Raw genomic sequence first — 17915 nt, 5'->3', positions numbered from 1 at the left:
CCTCCTCTACAGCGCTGCCGGAGCCTCCTGCCCGTTCGGAGCAGCCAGAGCTGCCAGACTGCATGGAGCAGCCAGAGCTGCCAGACTGCATGGAGCAGCCAGAGCTGCCAGTCTGCATGGAGCAGCCTGAGCTGTCAGCCTGCATGGAGCAGCCTGAGCTGTCAGTCTGCATGGAGCAGCCTGAGCTGTCAGTCTGCATGGAGCAGCCAGAGCTGCCAGTCTGCATGGAGCAGCCAGAGCTGCCAGTCTGCATGGAGCAGCCAGAGCTGTCAGTCTGCATGGAGCAGCCTGAGCTGTCAATCTGCATGGAGCAGCCAGAGCTGCCAGTCTGCATGGAGCAGTCAGAGCTGCCAGTCTGCATGGAACAGCCAGAGCTGCCAATCTGCATGGAGCAGCCAGAGCTGCCAATCTGCATGGAGCAGCCAGAGCTGCCAGTCTACATGGAGCAGCCAGAGCTGTCAGTCTGCATGGAGCAGCCAGAGCAGCTAGATCCGCCAGTCAGCCATGATCTTCCAGATCTGCCAGTCAACCAGATTCTTCCAGACCTGCCAGTCGGAGCCAACTACCTGCCTGAGCTTCATCTCAGTACTGGGCTTCCCCTCAGTCCCGAGCTGCCCCTCAGTCCCGAGCTGCCCCTCAGTCCCGAGCTTCCCCTCAGTCTCGAGCTTCCCCTCAGTCCCGAGCTGCCTCAGTCCCGAGCTTTCCCCTCAGTCCCGAGCTGCCCCTCAGTCCCGAGCTGCCCCTCAGTCACGAGCTGCCCCTCAGTCCAGTGGGGTTCTGGGTGAGGACTACTAGGCCATGGTCGGCGGCGAGGGTGGACTATCCCAGGACGGGAAGGGGAGGAACTATGACATTTATGGAGTGGGGTCCACGTCCCGAGCCGGAGCCGCCACCATGGACAGATGCCCACCCGGACCCTCCCTATGGTTTTGAGGTGCAATGTGCACAATCTTCAATGTTATGTCATAATTATATTCAATTCTGGAAAATTAATTACAGTCTTTGTTAGGAAGAAATGATCTTCACACAGTTCGCAACGAGCCAGGCAGCCCAAACTGCTGCATATACCCTGACTATGCTTGCACAGAACACAAGAGAAGTGACACAATTTCCCTAGTTAAAAGAAATTCATGTCAGCAGGCAATATTAAATAAATATGCCGGTTTAAAAATATATACTTGTGTATTGATTTTAAGAAAGGCATTGGTGTTTATGGTTAGGCACCCATTGGTGCAACGACAGTGCTTTTTTCGCGAATGCGCTTCTTAAATCATCACCCGTTTGGCGAAGTAGGCTGTGATTCGATGATAAATTAACAGGCACCGTAGCGATTATATTCAACGCAGGACAAGCTAGATAAACTAGTAATATCATCAACCATGAGTAGTTCACTAGTGATTATGTTAAGATTGATTGTTTTTTACAAGATAAGTTTAATGCTAGCTAGCAACTTACCTTGGCTCCTGCACTCCCGTAACACGTAGTCAACCTGCCACGCAGTCTCCTCATGGTGTGCAATGTAATCAGTCATAATCGGTGTCCAAAAATGCCGATTACCGATTGTTATGAAAACTTGAAATCGGCCCTAATTAATCGGCCATTCCGATTAATCGGTCGACCTCTATTAGTCACTCATTCACAATTTGACAAGCACTTGATAATGCCTAGAATTTCAAGGCGGCATCCCTTTTGTGTGGCCAAAATGCACCCTAAAAAAAATACATGCCTTTGTTGCCAGTGGCCAGTGTGCCGTTCTCCCTGAGTGTTGTGCGCTCCATCACATGATCGGGTCTTTCTCACAGGCTACAAGTGAAGACAGACACATCGGGGATACAACTGCGCGCGTCCTTATCCAATTCCAAGGTGCATATCAAAGAAAATGGAAGAACTGTCCACATTTACTTTTCATCAGCCAACAAGAGTAGGCTTAACGAACAGCAAAATCACGAGCCTATGTCAATCTACTATCCCCATAGTACCATGGTCAACCTATTCTATTAAATCAACCTATTCTAATAAATATTCCAAACATAGTCTGAGACAGTTGTGGGATGCGATAGATCCCAAATTAATACAACCACTACCATAAAAAAAAAACGTCTTTACGCAATTTGGCTGACAAAACAGATCAGAACGTTTAGCTTAAGATGTTGATAAACTATTAGGCTATTTTTTCACATTATAAGCGCAGCAATGCGGAAATGGTAGTAGGCTATAAGTGCAAATGTTCCATTAGCAGAAAACACAATTCTCAAAAGTGACCACAAATGTATTTTTATTGGGAAAATTATCTTCCCAAAACTTGAAACTCCCACGCTGCTTATGTATGCCAGTTAGGCTCTACACCCCTTGTAAAGCTAATTAATGTGCTTAATTTTAAGAAGTTATTTGGCCACTTTAGTTGTGATTACAAACCTCATCAAAACATATAGGACCATGGGCTAGGCTACATGAAGTGTGCAACTTTGATTCGAAAAAATTTCACAAAAAAAAAGCAATTTTTTCTTATGCTGCGTATCATTCACATGTGATAATATATAATTCACAAGTGATAGGCTAATATTGTCACCCATCAGACTATTCTTGATTTAATATTTACATATACTAAATAAAATACGTGTGAAATTTGTTTGGATTTATAATGGATCATTACCATGCACCTATATTGAAACTGGGGCAGTGGAAAAAATACATGTCATCTATGCACTTAAATAGCGAATGGAAAACAATTTAGTTTCACGCCAGCCAGGCAGGCTAAACTCCTGTTGTAAATATAAGCAATGTGCTTATTATTAGGAAAGTTCAGGAATACATATAGTAAGCCTATAGAAAGCTGATTGGATCCTCCTCTTTTTATTAGTGGCCGTCACTCTGTTTTCTCGCACAATTGCATAACCTATTGAAATGTTGCGCAACATGAGCTCATGGGCTCTCATGAAGTGCTTGATTAGATTGATGTCAGAGTGATTAGAGGGACAATAAAGTGCAGGGTCCCAGGCAGTTCCCCGATCTAAAGCCATCCATTCAACACCCCCAATTTGTCATGTAAATACCAACGGTGACAAGTTAGAGTTTATTCCTTTCACTCAAGTGTGTGATCCCTCTGCACTGTCTTCCTCACTGACTCTTGATGAAATCAGATGCTTTCGCATAAATGACAACATAAAATATAAATGGTTATATTTGTTCTCTGTCACTACTCTTTGGAACTTAGCTTGCTCTGTCTGTCTAGCGCACTGAGGAAAAACCCTAATAGCAGTACTGACTAAATAAGATTGATAGCTCAATTCTTGGGAGATAAAGGTGAAAATGACAAATGAGCAGTAAAACCGACCTTTTTGTAGCATTATAGAAAAACACATTGGTTACAATTGACAGCCCATTTAGAATTCATGTATATCATTTTTAAATAGTCTAGATAGAATCCCATCAGTCCTGTTTGAATGTTTCAGCATTTCAGCAGCAATATGTTTTTGTGCCATTGCAATGCTATATGGGTGTGAAGGTTATCATCACGCAGGCAATGTGTGTGTGTGTGTGTGTGTGTGTGTCTGTGTGCATGAGGATGGTCTGATTTATTGATCTACTCCTCATAATAGGGGGAATTACTCCTCAGGGCAGGGTAATCACTGCAAAACAGCCCGATCACAGCACTTAGCTAAGAGTAACAGTCTAATAGTGTCTGCTAAAGCAATTTCTTTCAATATCATACTGGGAATAGCAAAATGATTAACTAACACGTATTAAATGAGGCGTGCTACTGTTTTTCTCTTAGCAGGAGACGGGTTTTGTGGAACACTCTGAGAGTAAATGATAAAAAGGACACTTTGCATATTTTGCTAAGTGTTTAAGTGTTTTCATAGTTCCTTCAGTAGCTTCCAGCTTCCATTCAGGAGGCCTGAGGAGCCATATAAAAACACAAGCTGCTGTTGATCCTTAGAAGCTACATGAACCTTTAGGTCTTTCACTGGGTGTACTGTGATCACATGTTATCCACAGTACACAAGGCTTACAATAAACACTCACGTTTTACTCCTACTGTCCAAATGTCACGTCAGAGAAAATGAAAGACCTTGTGTACAAAGACAGGCATGTAATATGTTTCAGCCCAAAATGATGTTCAGACACAAGTCAAGCGTTGTCTTTACACAAACACGTGTTAAGACAACTAGTGCATCCTCTCTTCAGCTACTGTGTAATCACAAACACTCGCTCTCTCTCTCCAAGATGACTCAATATCACACAGTTTGAGTCCCTCCACAGTAATCCTTGCACATTCTTATAACACCTACTGTACCAATCTTGAAGATATTTTGGAGCAATCCTTATGTGTAAAACATCTTCATTCCAACCCTCAGTTTCAGTTATTTTTATCCTCAGAACTCATTTTCTTTCTCCCTCGTTGCTTTATCAGAGATGGGGGAAAAGTACAAAAATTACATTAAATACAGGGCAGAAAACTCAGAATTCCAAACGTGTAGACTAGAGCATTTGGGGGTCATTGGCACTGTGAGACACAAGCTGAACACAGTGATTGGAACATCTATCTTGTTTGCTCACCAGGCGGGAGCTCCATTGGAAACAGATACGATTTATGAAAATAACTCAGATGTTGAGAGCTGAAGGAATGGGAATGAGCTGGTAAGGTTTTTTTTGTTGAGAAAAATAGAAGCCAGTAAGAATAATAAAAATAAAAACAAACATAAAAACTACCCAATTATCCTATGGCTACATACAGGATATTATTCCCCATCCACAGCTCCAGGCGAGTCTTAACCACATGCAAAGCACTGTACAGAATAGTGTGCTGCTGAAATGACACACATAACGAGGTCAAATTAATAATAAAAGCCTGCCGGCACACAGCTGGTTCAGAGAAAGAGTACATCGCTGGGGATGGAAAGACTTAGCTAGACACCCTATTGGATGCGTGCTTCGTGTTGCAACAGCTCCCAATCTGGAGTTGAAAAAACTGCATCAGGAATAGCTCAAAGACCCCCAAAAGACAGAGCTTGAGGGGGAGAGAAACTGCTGTGTTCTTCAAAGGAAGGATGAATCCATGCTCTTCTACGGATATAGGCAGTCTGTAGCTTTTATTGTTCACAAAGCAGCTAGGTAAACAAACCTACATGGTGAAAGTAAACTGAGTGGGACTATTGCATGTGTATTTGAATGACAGATACACACAATATCCAGTACCAGTGCAAAGTTTGGACACACCTACTCAGGTGACTACCTCATGAAGCTGGTTGAGAGAATGCCAAAAGTGTGCAAAGCTGTCATCAAGGCAAAGGGTGACTACTTTGAAGAATCTAAAATCTAAAATATATTTAGATTTGTTTAACACTTTTTTGGTTACTACATGATTCCATATGTGTTATTTCATAGTTTTGATGTCTTTGCTATTATTATACAATGTAGAAAATAGTAAACATAGAGAAAAACCCTAGAATGAGTAGCTACGTCCAAACTTTTGACTGGTACTGTATGTTTTATTATCTGTGCAGCAGCATTTGCCACATTGCCCATTTTTCTTCCCCGTTCACTCCATGTAGCTCCCTCCAGTAACCACGAGCACAACTGTTCCTTGATTTTAACTGGAGACTTTATTCTGTAGTTTTAGTCAGAATTATCACCTTCCGTGAGAACTTTAAAGTAAATGAAAATACAGTTAAGCACACTCTTACACCCTTCTTGTCTTACGAGTAACTTATTAGCTTGATATAACTCTGAAGTGCTTACAGACATAAACAGTTTTAACCGGCGTTATAACAGTATCAGATTAAACACATGAATAAAGGAAAAATACCTAATTGGCTGCTTATTACAGAAGGGAGGAAATCAAATCTTCACACTTATTATTACTGGGAGGATTTCACGCTTCATCCTTAATTATTATAACGTTACCATTCTAACATACAAACTTCAACCTTCACGAACTACACCCGAAGATATGAAAACTTAGCTAACACAGCGTGGGATTGCCTTCACTCCAGAGGTGTGCTGCTACGATAGTAATACCCGTTACAACAGTTCTTAGCCATGTTGTTCCGCTTGTCTTGTCATTTCCCCCGCATAGCGAACACGTAAACAATTCAAACAAAAAACAATGACATAGACTCACAGGTTAATTGTCAGTTACACTCCACAAATCATTTTTTGCAACCCTTCAACCCATGACTCAGCTTCTTGAAAATAGATTTATTGAATTTATTTCAATATTTTCCCCCACATTGACACTGCTCTGCATGAGCATTCCAACTCCAGAACCCCAAACAACCCTCTCAGGCTAGTTCTTCTTCAGTTGATAGAGGCCCCTCTACCATTTTGATGCTGAATCAATCAAGCCAGACTTGAGTGCCTACTTCACACGTCTAATTCCACAATTCAGCTCCTTCACTGAAAAGCACTCACTTGCTCATTGACCCTAAGCCTTTTCCGTGGACAACTTTACAAAACCCAGCATATATACCAGAATAACTGGCTAACAAAATATAATGAAATCTGTCTTCTGCACTTCAACAAAACAAATGTGAAGTCAAGGGTAAAAGTGTAAATAGTTTCATTAAAGCTGACTTTGTATACTGAACAAAAATATAAACGCAACATGTAAAGTATTGGTCCCATGTTTCATGACCTGAAATAAAAGATCCCAGAAATGTTCCATATGCACAAAAAGCTTATTTCTCTCAAATGTTGTGCACAAATTTGTTTACATCCCTGTTAGTGAGCATTTCTCCTTCGCCAAAATAATCCATCCATCTGACAGGTGTAGCATATAAGAAGCTGATTAAACAGCATGATCTTTACACAGGTGCGCCTTGTGCTGCGGACAATAAAAGGCCACTCTAAAATAGAGGTCGAGCGATTAATCGGAATGGCCGATTAATTAGGGCCGATTTCAAGTTTTCATAACAATCGGAAATCGGTATTTTTGGGATACCTTTATTTAACTAGGCAAGTCAGTTAAGAACACATTCTTATTTTCAATGACAGCCTAGGAACGGTGGGTTAACTGCCTTGTTCAGGGACAGAACAACAGATTTTCACCTTGTCAGCTCGGGGGAACCCTTCTTGCAACCTTACAGTTAACTAGTCCAAAGCAATAACGACCTGCCTCTCTCTCGTTGCACTCCACAAGGAGACTGACTGCCTGTTGCACGAATGCAGTAAGCCAAGGTAAGTTGTTAGCTAGCATTAAACTTATCTTATAAAAAACAATCAATCATAATCACTAGTTAACTACACATGGTTGAGGATATTACTAGATATTATCTAGTGTGTCCTGCGTTGCATATAATCTGACTGAGCATACAAGTATCTAAGTATCTGACTGAGCGGTGGTAGGCAGAAGCAGGCGCGTAAACATTCATTCAAACAGCACTTTTGTGTGTTTTGCCAGCAGCTCTTCGTTGTGCATCAAGCATTGTGCTGTTTAAGACTTCAAACCTATCAACTCCCGAGATGAGGCTGGTGTAACCAAAGTGAAATGGCTAGCTAGTTAGCGCGCGCTAATAGCGTTTCAAACGTCACTCGCTCTGAGCCTTCTAGTAGCTTTTCCCCTTGCTCTGCATGGTGGCTGTTGTCGTTGTGTTGCTGGTTCAAGCCAGGGAGGAGCGAGGAGAGGGACGGAAGCTATACTGTTACACTGGCAATACTAAAGTGCCTATAAGAACATCCAATAGTCAAAGGTTAATGAAATACAAATGGTATAGAGGGAAATAGTCCTATAATTCCTATAATAACTACAACCTAAAACTTCTTACCTGGGAATATTGAAGACTCATGTTAAAAGGAACCACCAGCTTTCATATGTTCTCATGTTCTGAGCAAGGAACTGATAAGCATTCATTCAAACAGCACTTTCCTGTATTTGCAAGCATTGCGCTGTTTATGACTTCAAGCCTATCAACTCCCGAGATTAGGCTGACAATACTATAGTGCTTATAAGAACATCCAATACCACCAGCTTTCATATGTTCTCATGTTCTGAGCAAGGAACTTACATGTTAGCTTTTTTACATGGCAAATATTGCACTTTTACTTTCTTCTCCAACACTTTGTTTTTGCATTATTTAAACCAAATTGAACATGTTCCATTATTTACTTGAGGCTAAATTGATTTTATTGATGTATTATATTAAGTTAAAATTAAGTGTCCATTCAGTATTGTTGTAATTGTCATTATTACAAATAAAAACCGTAAAAAAAAAAATCGGCCGATTAATCGGTATCGGCCTTTTTGGGCCTCCAATAATCGGTATAGGTATTGAAAAATCATAATCGGTCGACCTCTACTCTAAAAGGTGCAGTTTTGTTACACAACACAATGCCACAGATGTCTCAAGTTTTGAGGGAGCATGCAATTGACATTCTGACTGCATGAATGAACACCAGAGCTGTTGCCAAATAATTGAGTGTTCATTTCTCTACCACAAGCCACCGCCAATGTCGTTTTAGAGTATTTGGCAGTACGTCGAACTGGCCTAACAACCGCAGACCACGTGTAACCACGCCAGCCCAGTACCTCCACATCCAGCTTCTTCACTTGCAAGATCGTCTGAGACCAGCCACCTGGACAGCTGATGAAACTGAGGAGAACTTCTGTCTGGGGAAAAACTCATTCTGATTGGCTGGGCCTGGCTCCCCAGTGGGTGGACCAGGTGCCCATGTCAAATCAAATCAAACTGTATTTGTCACATGCGCCGAATAAGTAGACCTTACTGTGAAATGCTTACTTACAAGCCCTTAACCAACAATGCAGTTCAAGAAAGAGATAAGAAAATATTTACCAAATAAACAAAAGTAAAAAATAATAAAAAGTAACACAATAAAATAACAATAACGAGGCTATATACAGGGGGTACCGATACCGAGTCAATATGCAGGGGTACAGGTTAGTTGAGGTAATTTGTACATTGAAGTGACTATGCATAGATAATAAACAGCGAGTAGCAGCAGTGTACACAACAAATGGAGGGGCGGTCAATGTAAATAGTCCAGTGGCCATATGATTAATTGTTCAGCAGTCTTATGGCTTGGGGGTAGAAGCTGTTAAGGAGCCTTTTGGTCCTAGACTTGGTGCTCCGGTACTACTTGCCGTGCGGTAGCAGAGAAAACAGTCTATGACTTGGGTGACTGGAGTCTCTGACAATTTTTTGGGCTTTCCTCTGACACTGCCTAGTATATAGCTCCTGGATGGCAGGAAGCTTGGCCCCAGTGGTGTACTGGGCCATATGCACTACCCTCTGTAGCGCCTTATCAGGCAGTGACACATCCTATGCCCAGGCTGTGCCCCTTCCCAGTCATGTGAAATCCATAGATTAGGGTCTAATTAATTAATTTCAATTGAACTGCAACTAAGTAAAATCGTTAAAATTGTTGCATGTTGTGTTAATTTTTTTGTTCAGTATAAAATAGGAGTAATACGCACAGAAATGTGTGCGCTGTAAAAGGTTTCACCTTTTATGGCTATAATTGCAACTGTCTGGCTGTCTTGGTAATGGTAGATATATTATTATTCCATCACATTATGTTCATCAGTTCACACAGGGACCACATATTACAAGTCAATTACTGAACCTCTAATAGGCATAAATCTTTGGTTATGCTTTAAATGATTTTATTGAGGCTTTAAGAAATTCAAGTATTTGAGGAATTTATTATATCAGTGTTTAATAAATTGTGTAGTAGCCTACACTTTAGTGAAACTTTTGTTCATACCAATTTAGTGAGCGTCTGACTGTTCTTTGTGAACGTGCCATTACATATATCAGATGTTTATGCAGTTATATATTCTAGGATTATTTATACAGTATCTTCGTTTCTGTTCGGAATGTACAGAAAGCGCATCTAAACCTCAATTTGCAAACTCATTATAACCAATTGAAACTGCACTTTGCAATACATACTGTATGGTATGGGATGGACACATTCAGTCAACCCGAATACAAAAAAGTTAGAAACAACTGGTTGTTGGCTAATGTGCAAACTTCTAGAAAGCAATGTAGAGCAGAAGCCGTGATACACTGTAAGACGACACCTGAGTGGAAATTCTGACACCCTCTCGAGCCTAAATATTTTGTTTTACAGAGACACACGCAAACATAGCCTACATTTTACCTGCGCGCACTCATGCACTTGGTCCGAGTTTAGCCTGCACTATAGCTAAATGCATAGGAACTTATCTTACCTGCATGTGGGATATAGCTTCGATGCGATGATACAGGATAAGGAATGATAGTGCTGCTTACCTGTCTGTACTGTGCGTCTTTGGTGCCCAGGTCTGATACTTGCTGCCTACTTAGGAGTATCAAATACAGTAGTGCAGCAGTCCAACAAAGCACCACCAGAGCCAAAGTCAGTTTTCGAGAAAGCCGTTTCATTTTCCTATGAGTTCCTGGAGCAGATATCGCCCCTTTATTGGCGGGGCAACCTACGAGAAGCACATTTCTAGGAAAGTCGGTTCTGGAGACGTGCTTTTGCGCTCTACCCTCATTCTCTGGTTCGTCTTTTCGAACACTGTACGTCCGCTTGCTCCAGACGCGTGCACAATGACTGCCCTGGTTGCGAGATTCTCTATGACCGAACTGATAGCTAGGCTGTGCGCTATGACTCGCTGGAGCTACGAGGTACGACACTTGATGCCGTTCAGTTTGAACAAAATCAGAGGTTGTCGGGGTACCTATAATATCCGAATTGGTTTAGCACCACCTACCGTGCAAATCATAATGTACAAGGATTTGTAGTATATTCTACTTGCAATGCTTATATCAATAGAACTTGATTCCACCCAATTTAACGGATATAGGCTTTAATTAATGATGTAGCCTAGTTCAGCTCCAGTGTTTTGTGTTTTTCCAGAGTTCTACGGAAGCATATACTGGAGATAACACAGGTGAGATGAGGTGTGGTTACAGAGGACTAATAGAATAGAATATAATAGAAAATAGAATCGATCTTTATCGACAATTCAGTGGGTTTGGGCATAGGCTAGGACCTACTTCTTTAGTCTTCAGACACACATGCATTCGCCAATCTGCATTTTAAACTTGTACATATTATCCTGTACTTTTGATATTGTCTAATCACACTAAGATTTACTTCTAGAGGGAACTTCTAGACATAAAAAATAAAACGCTAATGGATCACAAAAGTATTGTCTTGTTACACCATCTAGTTACACCATCTAGTGGTAGTCAGTCCTCGAATAATCCATAAACCACTATATAAACTAGTGTAGGCCTAAATGTAGTCCAGCAGGTGTCATACTGGTATGTAAAATAGTCTGTGAGGAGAAGGTTAGACACCGAGTTTACAAACATTGGGTCACCTTCCTAATATTGAGTTTCTCCCCCTTTTGCCATCAGAACAGGTTCAATTCATCGAGGCATGGATTCTACAAGGTGTCGAAAGTGTTCCACAGGGATGCTGGCCAATGTTGACTCCTATGCTTCCCACAGTTGTGTTAAATTGGCTAGTTATGCCTTGTGAGGTGGACCATGTTTGATACACAGGGGAAACTGTTGAACGTGAAAATCCCAGCAGCATTGCTGTTATTTACACACACAAACTGTCATACCCTGTTCAAAGGCACTTAATATTTTATCTTGCCCATTTACCATCTGAAGTGGAGAAGGTGGAAAGTTTTAATTTCCTCAGCGTACACATGGACAAACTGAAATGGTCCACCCACACAGACAGCTTGGTTAAGAAGGCGCAACAGCGCCTTTTCAACCTCAGGAAGCTGAAGAAATTTGGCTTGTCACCCAAAAACACTCACAAAATTTTACATATGCACAATCGAGAGCATCCTGTCGGGCTGTATCACCGCCTGGTACGGCAACTGCTCCGATCCACAACCGCAAGGGCAAACTACCTGCCCTCCAAGACACCTATAGCACCCGATGTCAAAGGAAGGTCAAAAAGGAGCGGTGGGTAACGATGCTTCGTGGTTGACTGTTGTTGATGTGTGCAGAAGGGTCCCTGGTTCGCGGCCGGGTATGGGCGAGGGAACGGTCTAAAAGTTATACTGTTACACGTAGGCATATGAAAATGTTGACATTGTACTTTCCTATTTTTCTTGGTAATGTACGATGCATCTGATGACTGATACAATGTAGCGATTTCGATGTTGTAATTACGCCTTGCTGGTTACTCTGTATTACCGCTAGAGGAGCATCAACAATGAGATGGATAGATTCAACTTGTCCCTCATCCGCCAATATGGCGCTGCCATCACTGCCTTCAGTCGTTGTAATACTGGGAGGGGCTTTGCCAGTAGTTGGGCATTTCCTTTCGGATCAGGTTTCGTTGTCAGACAGGCATTTAAATCTGCTGCAGTAGCGAAGCCGGGGAAGCCAGTGACCGCACAACATTCTACGCAGCAGTAGGAATAGTGCTTTATTATAGCTATTTTGTTGTTTCTTCATTTGCCTCGAGAAAGGTCTATTAATTTAGGACAGTATTTTGAAGCTTCAACCGCTTCAGTATTCAAATGTAAGACGAAATCACAATTTGACAGCTAAGCTTGATACTTGCATCATTTTTGGAATTCCTCTACAGCCTGAATGAAAATCGTGCATTATAGCTGTGATATGAAAATATGCATGTAGAAATGATTTACCATCGCTAGTATGTGTCTAGTTAATTAGCTGGCTTATAGTCGTCTGAATGCATCCGTGTCTCGTGTTTGGCTTGTAAGGACTTGAGGAACGAACGCTTCCATTGAAGGATGTGTCTGCATATAGTTTGATTGAAAGGAAAAACAAACCATCTACTAAATCAATGACAAAGAGATCCTCCGAATTATTTGAATAGAAGACTAGAATAGAAATAGAAAAATAGAGATCTCTATAGAGTATAAGGTTGTCCATTATCGAATTGCATCATGTTCAGCTGGTTGGGTACCGATGACAGGAGGAAGAAGGATCCTGAGGTCTTTCAGACAGTCAGCGATGGCCTGAAGAAGCTCTACAAAACCAAATTGTTGCCATTGGAGGAACACTACAAATTCCACGAGTTCCACTCGCCCGCCTTAGAGGATGCCGACTTTGACAACAAACCCATGGTTCTCCTTGTGGGGCAGTATTCCACTGGAAAGACCAGCTTCATACGGTAGGTCTGTGTTTGAAATGTCACCGGTAGGTGCTTTGCTTACCGGTCAGGGGGCCAAAACACTAGTGAGTTATGGTCTGATATGCAAACAGAGGGGACATGAAATGCATGGCAGACACACTGCATATTCACAGTTTGATGCAAACATGAGCTTTTATTGAACAACAAAAATGATCCGAGGGAGATAAATGTGTTAGTTTTTGGGTTGACTGGATGGTTGTCTGTGTTGCAGTTCAACCTTGGGCAGACACAGGTCAAATATTGACACAGTACTCTGACTTGAAAAGAGGGATAAGACATTCCAACAGACAAAAAGTCTTTCCTGGTTATTTATACCTGGTACTGTATAGATGAGTTTACAAAAATATATAAGTAGATTATGGGAATCTAGTGTTATCATATGTTATTATCATTGGTGTAAAGTACTTAAGAAAAAAGTACTATTTAAGTATTCTTTTTTTTAGTATCTGTACTTTTCTTTAGTATTTTATATTTTTGACAACTTTTACTTCACTACATTCCTGAAGAAAATAATGTACTTTTTCCTCCTTACATTTTCCCTGACACCCAAAAGTACTCGTTACATTTTAAATGCTTAGCAGGACATGAAAATTATCCAATGTTCAAGAGAACATCCCTAGTCATCCCTACTGCCTCTGATCTGGCAGACTCACTAAACACAAATGCTTTGCTTGTAAATTATGTCTGAGTGTTGAAGTGTGCCCCTTGCTATCCGTAAATAAAGAAAAAACTAGAACATTGTGCCGTCTGGGTTGCTTAATGTAACGAATTTGAAATGATTTATGTTTACTTTGACTTTTGATACTTAAGTATATTTTTGCAATTACATTTACTTTTGGTACTTAAGTATATTTTAAACCAAATACTTTTAGACATTTACTCAAGTAGTATTTTACTGGGTGACTTTCACTTTTACTTGAGTCATTTTCTATTAAGGTACTTTAACTGAAGTATGAAAATTGTGTGCTTTTTCCACCACTTGTTATTATATAGTTATAGATATCATCCCATAATTCTCATTTTATGATTACATGTTACTCTTCTCCAGCCTCTCCAACTTAATGTGTGTTTGTATATGGGAGGGGTTGGGAAAATGATCAGAGGACACATTTCCATCTCATAAGAACTAACGCCTCGAACACATCGACGGCGTCGTTGCGCAAAACAGTACGCAGCATCATCTGGATATGTGTGCAACAAAGTTCAACATTCACCTTCTGCTACCATTTCTGTCAAGCTGTTAAAGCATACAGTTTGACGCATGCGTTCTATAAATCCAACGTATGCACCACACCGAATGCATTGAAACAGCCTCTGCAACACAATGCTGCAAGGCAAACGCGGCGTTTCATTGGAAATGAACGTAATTCTGGTGTACCAACATGCAATGCCCCTGTCGGTGTGTTCAAAATACACTACATGACCAAACGTTTGTGGACACCTGCTCGTTGAACATCTCATTCCAAAATCATGGGCATTAATATGGAGTTGGTCCCACATTAGCTTCTATAACAGCCTCCTCTCTTCTGGGAAGGATTTCCACTCGATGATGGAATATTGCTGCAGGGACTTGCTTCCATTCAGCCACAAGAGCATTAGTGAGGTCGGACACTAATGTTGGGCGATTAGGCCTGGCTCGCAGTCGGTTTTCCAATTCATCCTAAAGGTGTTCTATGGGGTTGAGGTCAGGGCTCTATGTAGGCCGGTCAAGTTATTTCACACCGATCTCGAAAAACGATTTCTGCATGGACCTCCCTTTGTGCACGGGGGCATTGTCATGCTGAAACAGGAACGGGTCATCCCCAAACTGTTATCACAATGTTGGAAGCACAGACTCTTCTAGAATGTCATTGTATGCTGTGGCGTTAAGATTTCCCTTCACTGGAATTAAGGGGCCTAGCCCAAACCATGTAAAACAGCCCCAGACCATATTCCTCTTCCACCAAACATTACAGTTGGCACTATGCATTGGGGCAGGTAGCGTTTCTCCTGGAATCTGCCAAACCCAGATTAATCCGTCGAACTGCCAGATGGTGAAGCGTGATTCATCACCCCCAGAGAACGCGTTTCCACTGCTCCAGAGTCCAATGGCAGTGAGCTTTACACCACTCCAGCCGACACTTGGCATTGTGCATGGTGATCTTAGGCTTGTATGCATCTGCTCGGCCATGGAAACCCATTTCATATTGCTCCCCGGTGAATAGTTATTGCGCTAACTGCTTCCAGAGACAATTTGGAACTCGGTAGTGAGTGTTGCAACTTAGGACATATGATTTTTACCCGCTACCCACTTCAGCACTCGTGGTCCCATCCTGTGAGCTCGTGTGGCCTACCACTTCGCGGCTGAGCCGCTGATGCTCCTAGACGTTTCCACTTCACAATACAGCACTTACAGTTGACTGAGGCAGCTCTAGCAGGACATCCATTTTGCAAACTCACTTGTTGGAAAGGTGGCATCCTATGACATTCTACTGCCAATGTTTGTCTATGGAGATTGCATGGCTGTATGCTCGATTTTATACACCTGTCAGCAATGGGTGTGGCTGAAATAGCCGAATCCACTAATTTTAAGTGGTGTCCACATAATTGTGGTATATATAGTGTATATCTTCTCTTATATTACACTAATTAGCTGCATCAATTTTCCCTTGTAGTCACAGCCCAAACACAGGAATGTCAGCTACTCCAATGATTTGTCTGCAAACTTGTCCATGACCATCAAACAGATCATGTTTCCATGCTAAATTCCAACATTTCCCTATGGACTGCTTAATGGTATTCTGACCAGCCCACTTAGTGCTCATCAAAGGAATACAAGGGCAGATGCAAAAACATTGGACCTAAAAGCAAGTGTTATGGTCTCTCTGAGCCTATGACAAAGCACACTTTGTTTTGAAGATGGGAGGCTAGAATTAAATCGAGCTTCCATGCAGTGAAGGCCACTCATTTGATCTAATAACGGTCACCATGACTGCCAGCCAAACATGCCAAATATAGAACTATCAATTAAATAACATTTTTACCCCCAGAGTAACAACATGGGAACTCTATGCATGTCTCGACTTTAACCACTGAACATTTTTCTTTCCTAACATGCAACAATTTCAAAAACTTTACTGTTACAGTCCATGTAAGGAAATCAGTCAATTGAAATAAATTCATTAGGCCCAAATCTATGGATTTCACATATGCATCTGTTGGTCACAGATACCCAGAGCATGGGTCAGAAAATCAGTCAGTATCTGGTGTGACCACCATTTGCCTCATGCAGCGTGACACATCTCCTTTGCATAGATTTGATCAGGCTGTTGACTGTGGCCTGTGTAATGTTGTCCCACTCCTCTTCAATGGCTGTGCGAAGTTGCTGGATATTGGCGGGAACTGGAACATGCTGTCGTACATATCGATCCAGAGCATCCCAAACATAATCAAGGGTGACATGTCTGGTAAGTATGCAGGCCATGGAAGAACTGGGACATTTTCAGCTTCCAGAAATTGTGTACAGATCCTTACGACATGGGGCCGTGCATTATCATGCTGGAACATGAGGTGATGACGGCGGATGAATGGCACGACAACAGGGCTCAGGATCTTGTCACTGTATCTCGGTGCATTCAAATTGCCAACGATAAAATGCAATTGTGTTCGTTGTCTGTTGCTTATGGTTGCCCATACCATAACCCCACTGGCACTGTGTTCACGATGTTGGCATCAGTAAACCACTTGTCCATTCGAAGCCATACACACTGTCTGCCATCTGCCCGGTACAGTTGAAACCGTGCACACTTCTCCAGCGTGTCAGTGGCCATCAAAGCTGAGCATTTGCCCACTAAAGTCAGTTACAATCCCAAACTGTAGTCAGGTTAAGACCCTGGTGAGGACGACGAGCACGCAGATGAGCTTCCCTGAGACGGTTTCTGACAGGTTGTGCAGGAATCATTTGTCTGGGAGGCTGGTCACAGATGATCACACAAGTGAAGAAGCCAGATGTGGAGGTTCTGATGTGTTTATACGTGGTCACCGGTTGTGAGGCCGGTTGGACGTACTGCCAAATTCTCTAACATTATGTGGAGGTGGCTTAGAGAAATGAACATTACATTATTTGGCAACAGCTCTGGTGGACATTCCTACAGTCAGCATGCTAAGTGCACGCTCCCTCAAAACAAAAATATGTTGCATTGTGTTGTGTGTCCCCAGCACAAAGTTCACATGTGTAATGATCATGCCACACCTGTCAGGTGGATGGATTATCTTGGCAAAGGAGAAATGCTCGCTAACAGGGATGTAAACAAATTTGTACACAAATTTTGAGAGAAATAAGCTTTTTGTGTGTATGGAACATTTCTGGGATCCATTGTTTCAGCTTATGAAACATGGAACCAGCATTTTACAGTTTATATTTTTGTTCAGTGTTCAATTAACTAAAATCAGATATATGTGCTGTATGGGCATATGAAAGGCAGAAAGGTGATGAGATGAGATGAGATGTGTAGCCTAGTACCCTTTTCCTGCTCTCTACTTGTATCATTGCCTTTGTGACATGTTTCCACATCAAACTTTACCAGTGAGACTAAGTGCATTCCTCTTGCTGTGCAGTAATGCCAGTGCATGCTAATATTTCTCCTGCCATCCTAAGACCAATGGTGAGATGCAGTCCTCTGGTGTCACTGATAAACCCTGCTGTCTCCAACCCTCCAATCCGTTACGTTATTGCTATAGCAACTTATAGTCACTAATAGTTTCCAGAGCGACTAGTCCAGGAGTTATAGTCCAGGAGA

At 41.9% G+C, this 17915-nt stretch overlaps 2 protein-coding genes across 3 annotated transcripts in view; one reads left to right on the top strand and one right to left on the bottom strand.

The window, feature by feature from the left end:
- Positions 1 to 10640, bottom strand: part of galnt14 (UDP-N-acetyl-alpha-D-galactosamine:polypeptide N-acetylgalactosaminyltransferase 14 (GalNAc-T14)) — a 116298-nt gene extending 105658 nt beyond the window's left edge. The window contains exon 1 of the mRNA XM_052470972.1: positions 10254 to 10640. Within this exon, the coding sequence (XP_052326932.1) occupies positions 10254 to 10385 (132 nt within the window). The 5' untranslated portion in view covers positions 10386 to 10640. The remainder of the gene's footprint in view (positions 1 to 10253) is intronic.
- A 1674-nt stretch (positions 10641 to 12314) lies between these two features.
- The window catches only part of ehd3 (EH-domain containing 3), a 44620-nt gene continuing 39019 nt past the window's right edge, over positions 12315 to 17915 (top strand). Inside the window, exons 1-2 of one of the 2 annotated variants that reach the window (XM_035794156.2) lie at positions 12315 to 12498; positions 12919 to 13116. In XM_035794156.2, coding sequence (XP_035650049.2) covers positions 12497 to 12498; positions 12919 to 13116 — 200 coding nt within the window. In that variant the 5' untranslated portion in view covers positions 12315 to 12496. Of the gene's footprint in view, positions 13117 to 17915 lie in introns of both variants that reach the window. The other variant, XM_035794154.2, reaches the window with a different exon arrangement.

The sequence above is a fragment of the Oncorhynchus keta genome, chromosome 19 (assembly GCF_023373465.1).
Source record: "Oncorhynchus keta strain PuntledgeMale-10-30-2019 chromosome 19, Oket_V2, whole genome shotgun sequence".
In the NCBI taxonomy this organism is placed as follows: domain Eukaryota; kingdom Metazoa; phylum Chordata; class Actinopteri; order Salmoniformes; family Salmonidae; genus Oncorhynchus; species Oncorhynchus keta.
The sequence above is the reverse complement of the archived record's forward strand: the minus strand, read 5'-3'. Positions and strand labels throughout refer to the sequence as shown.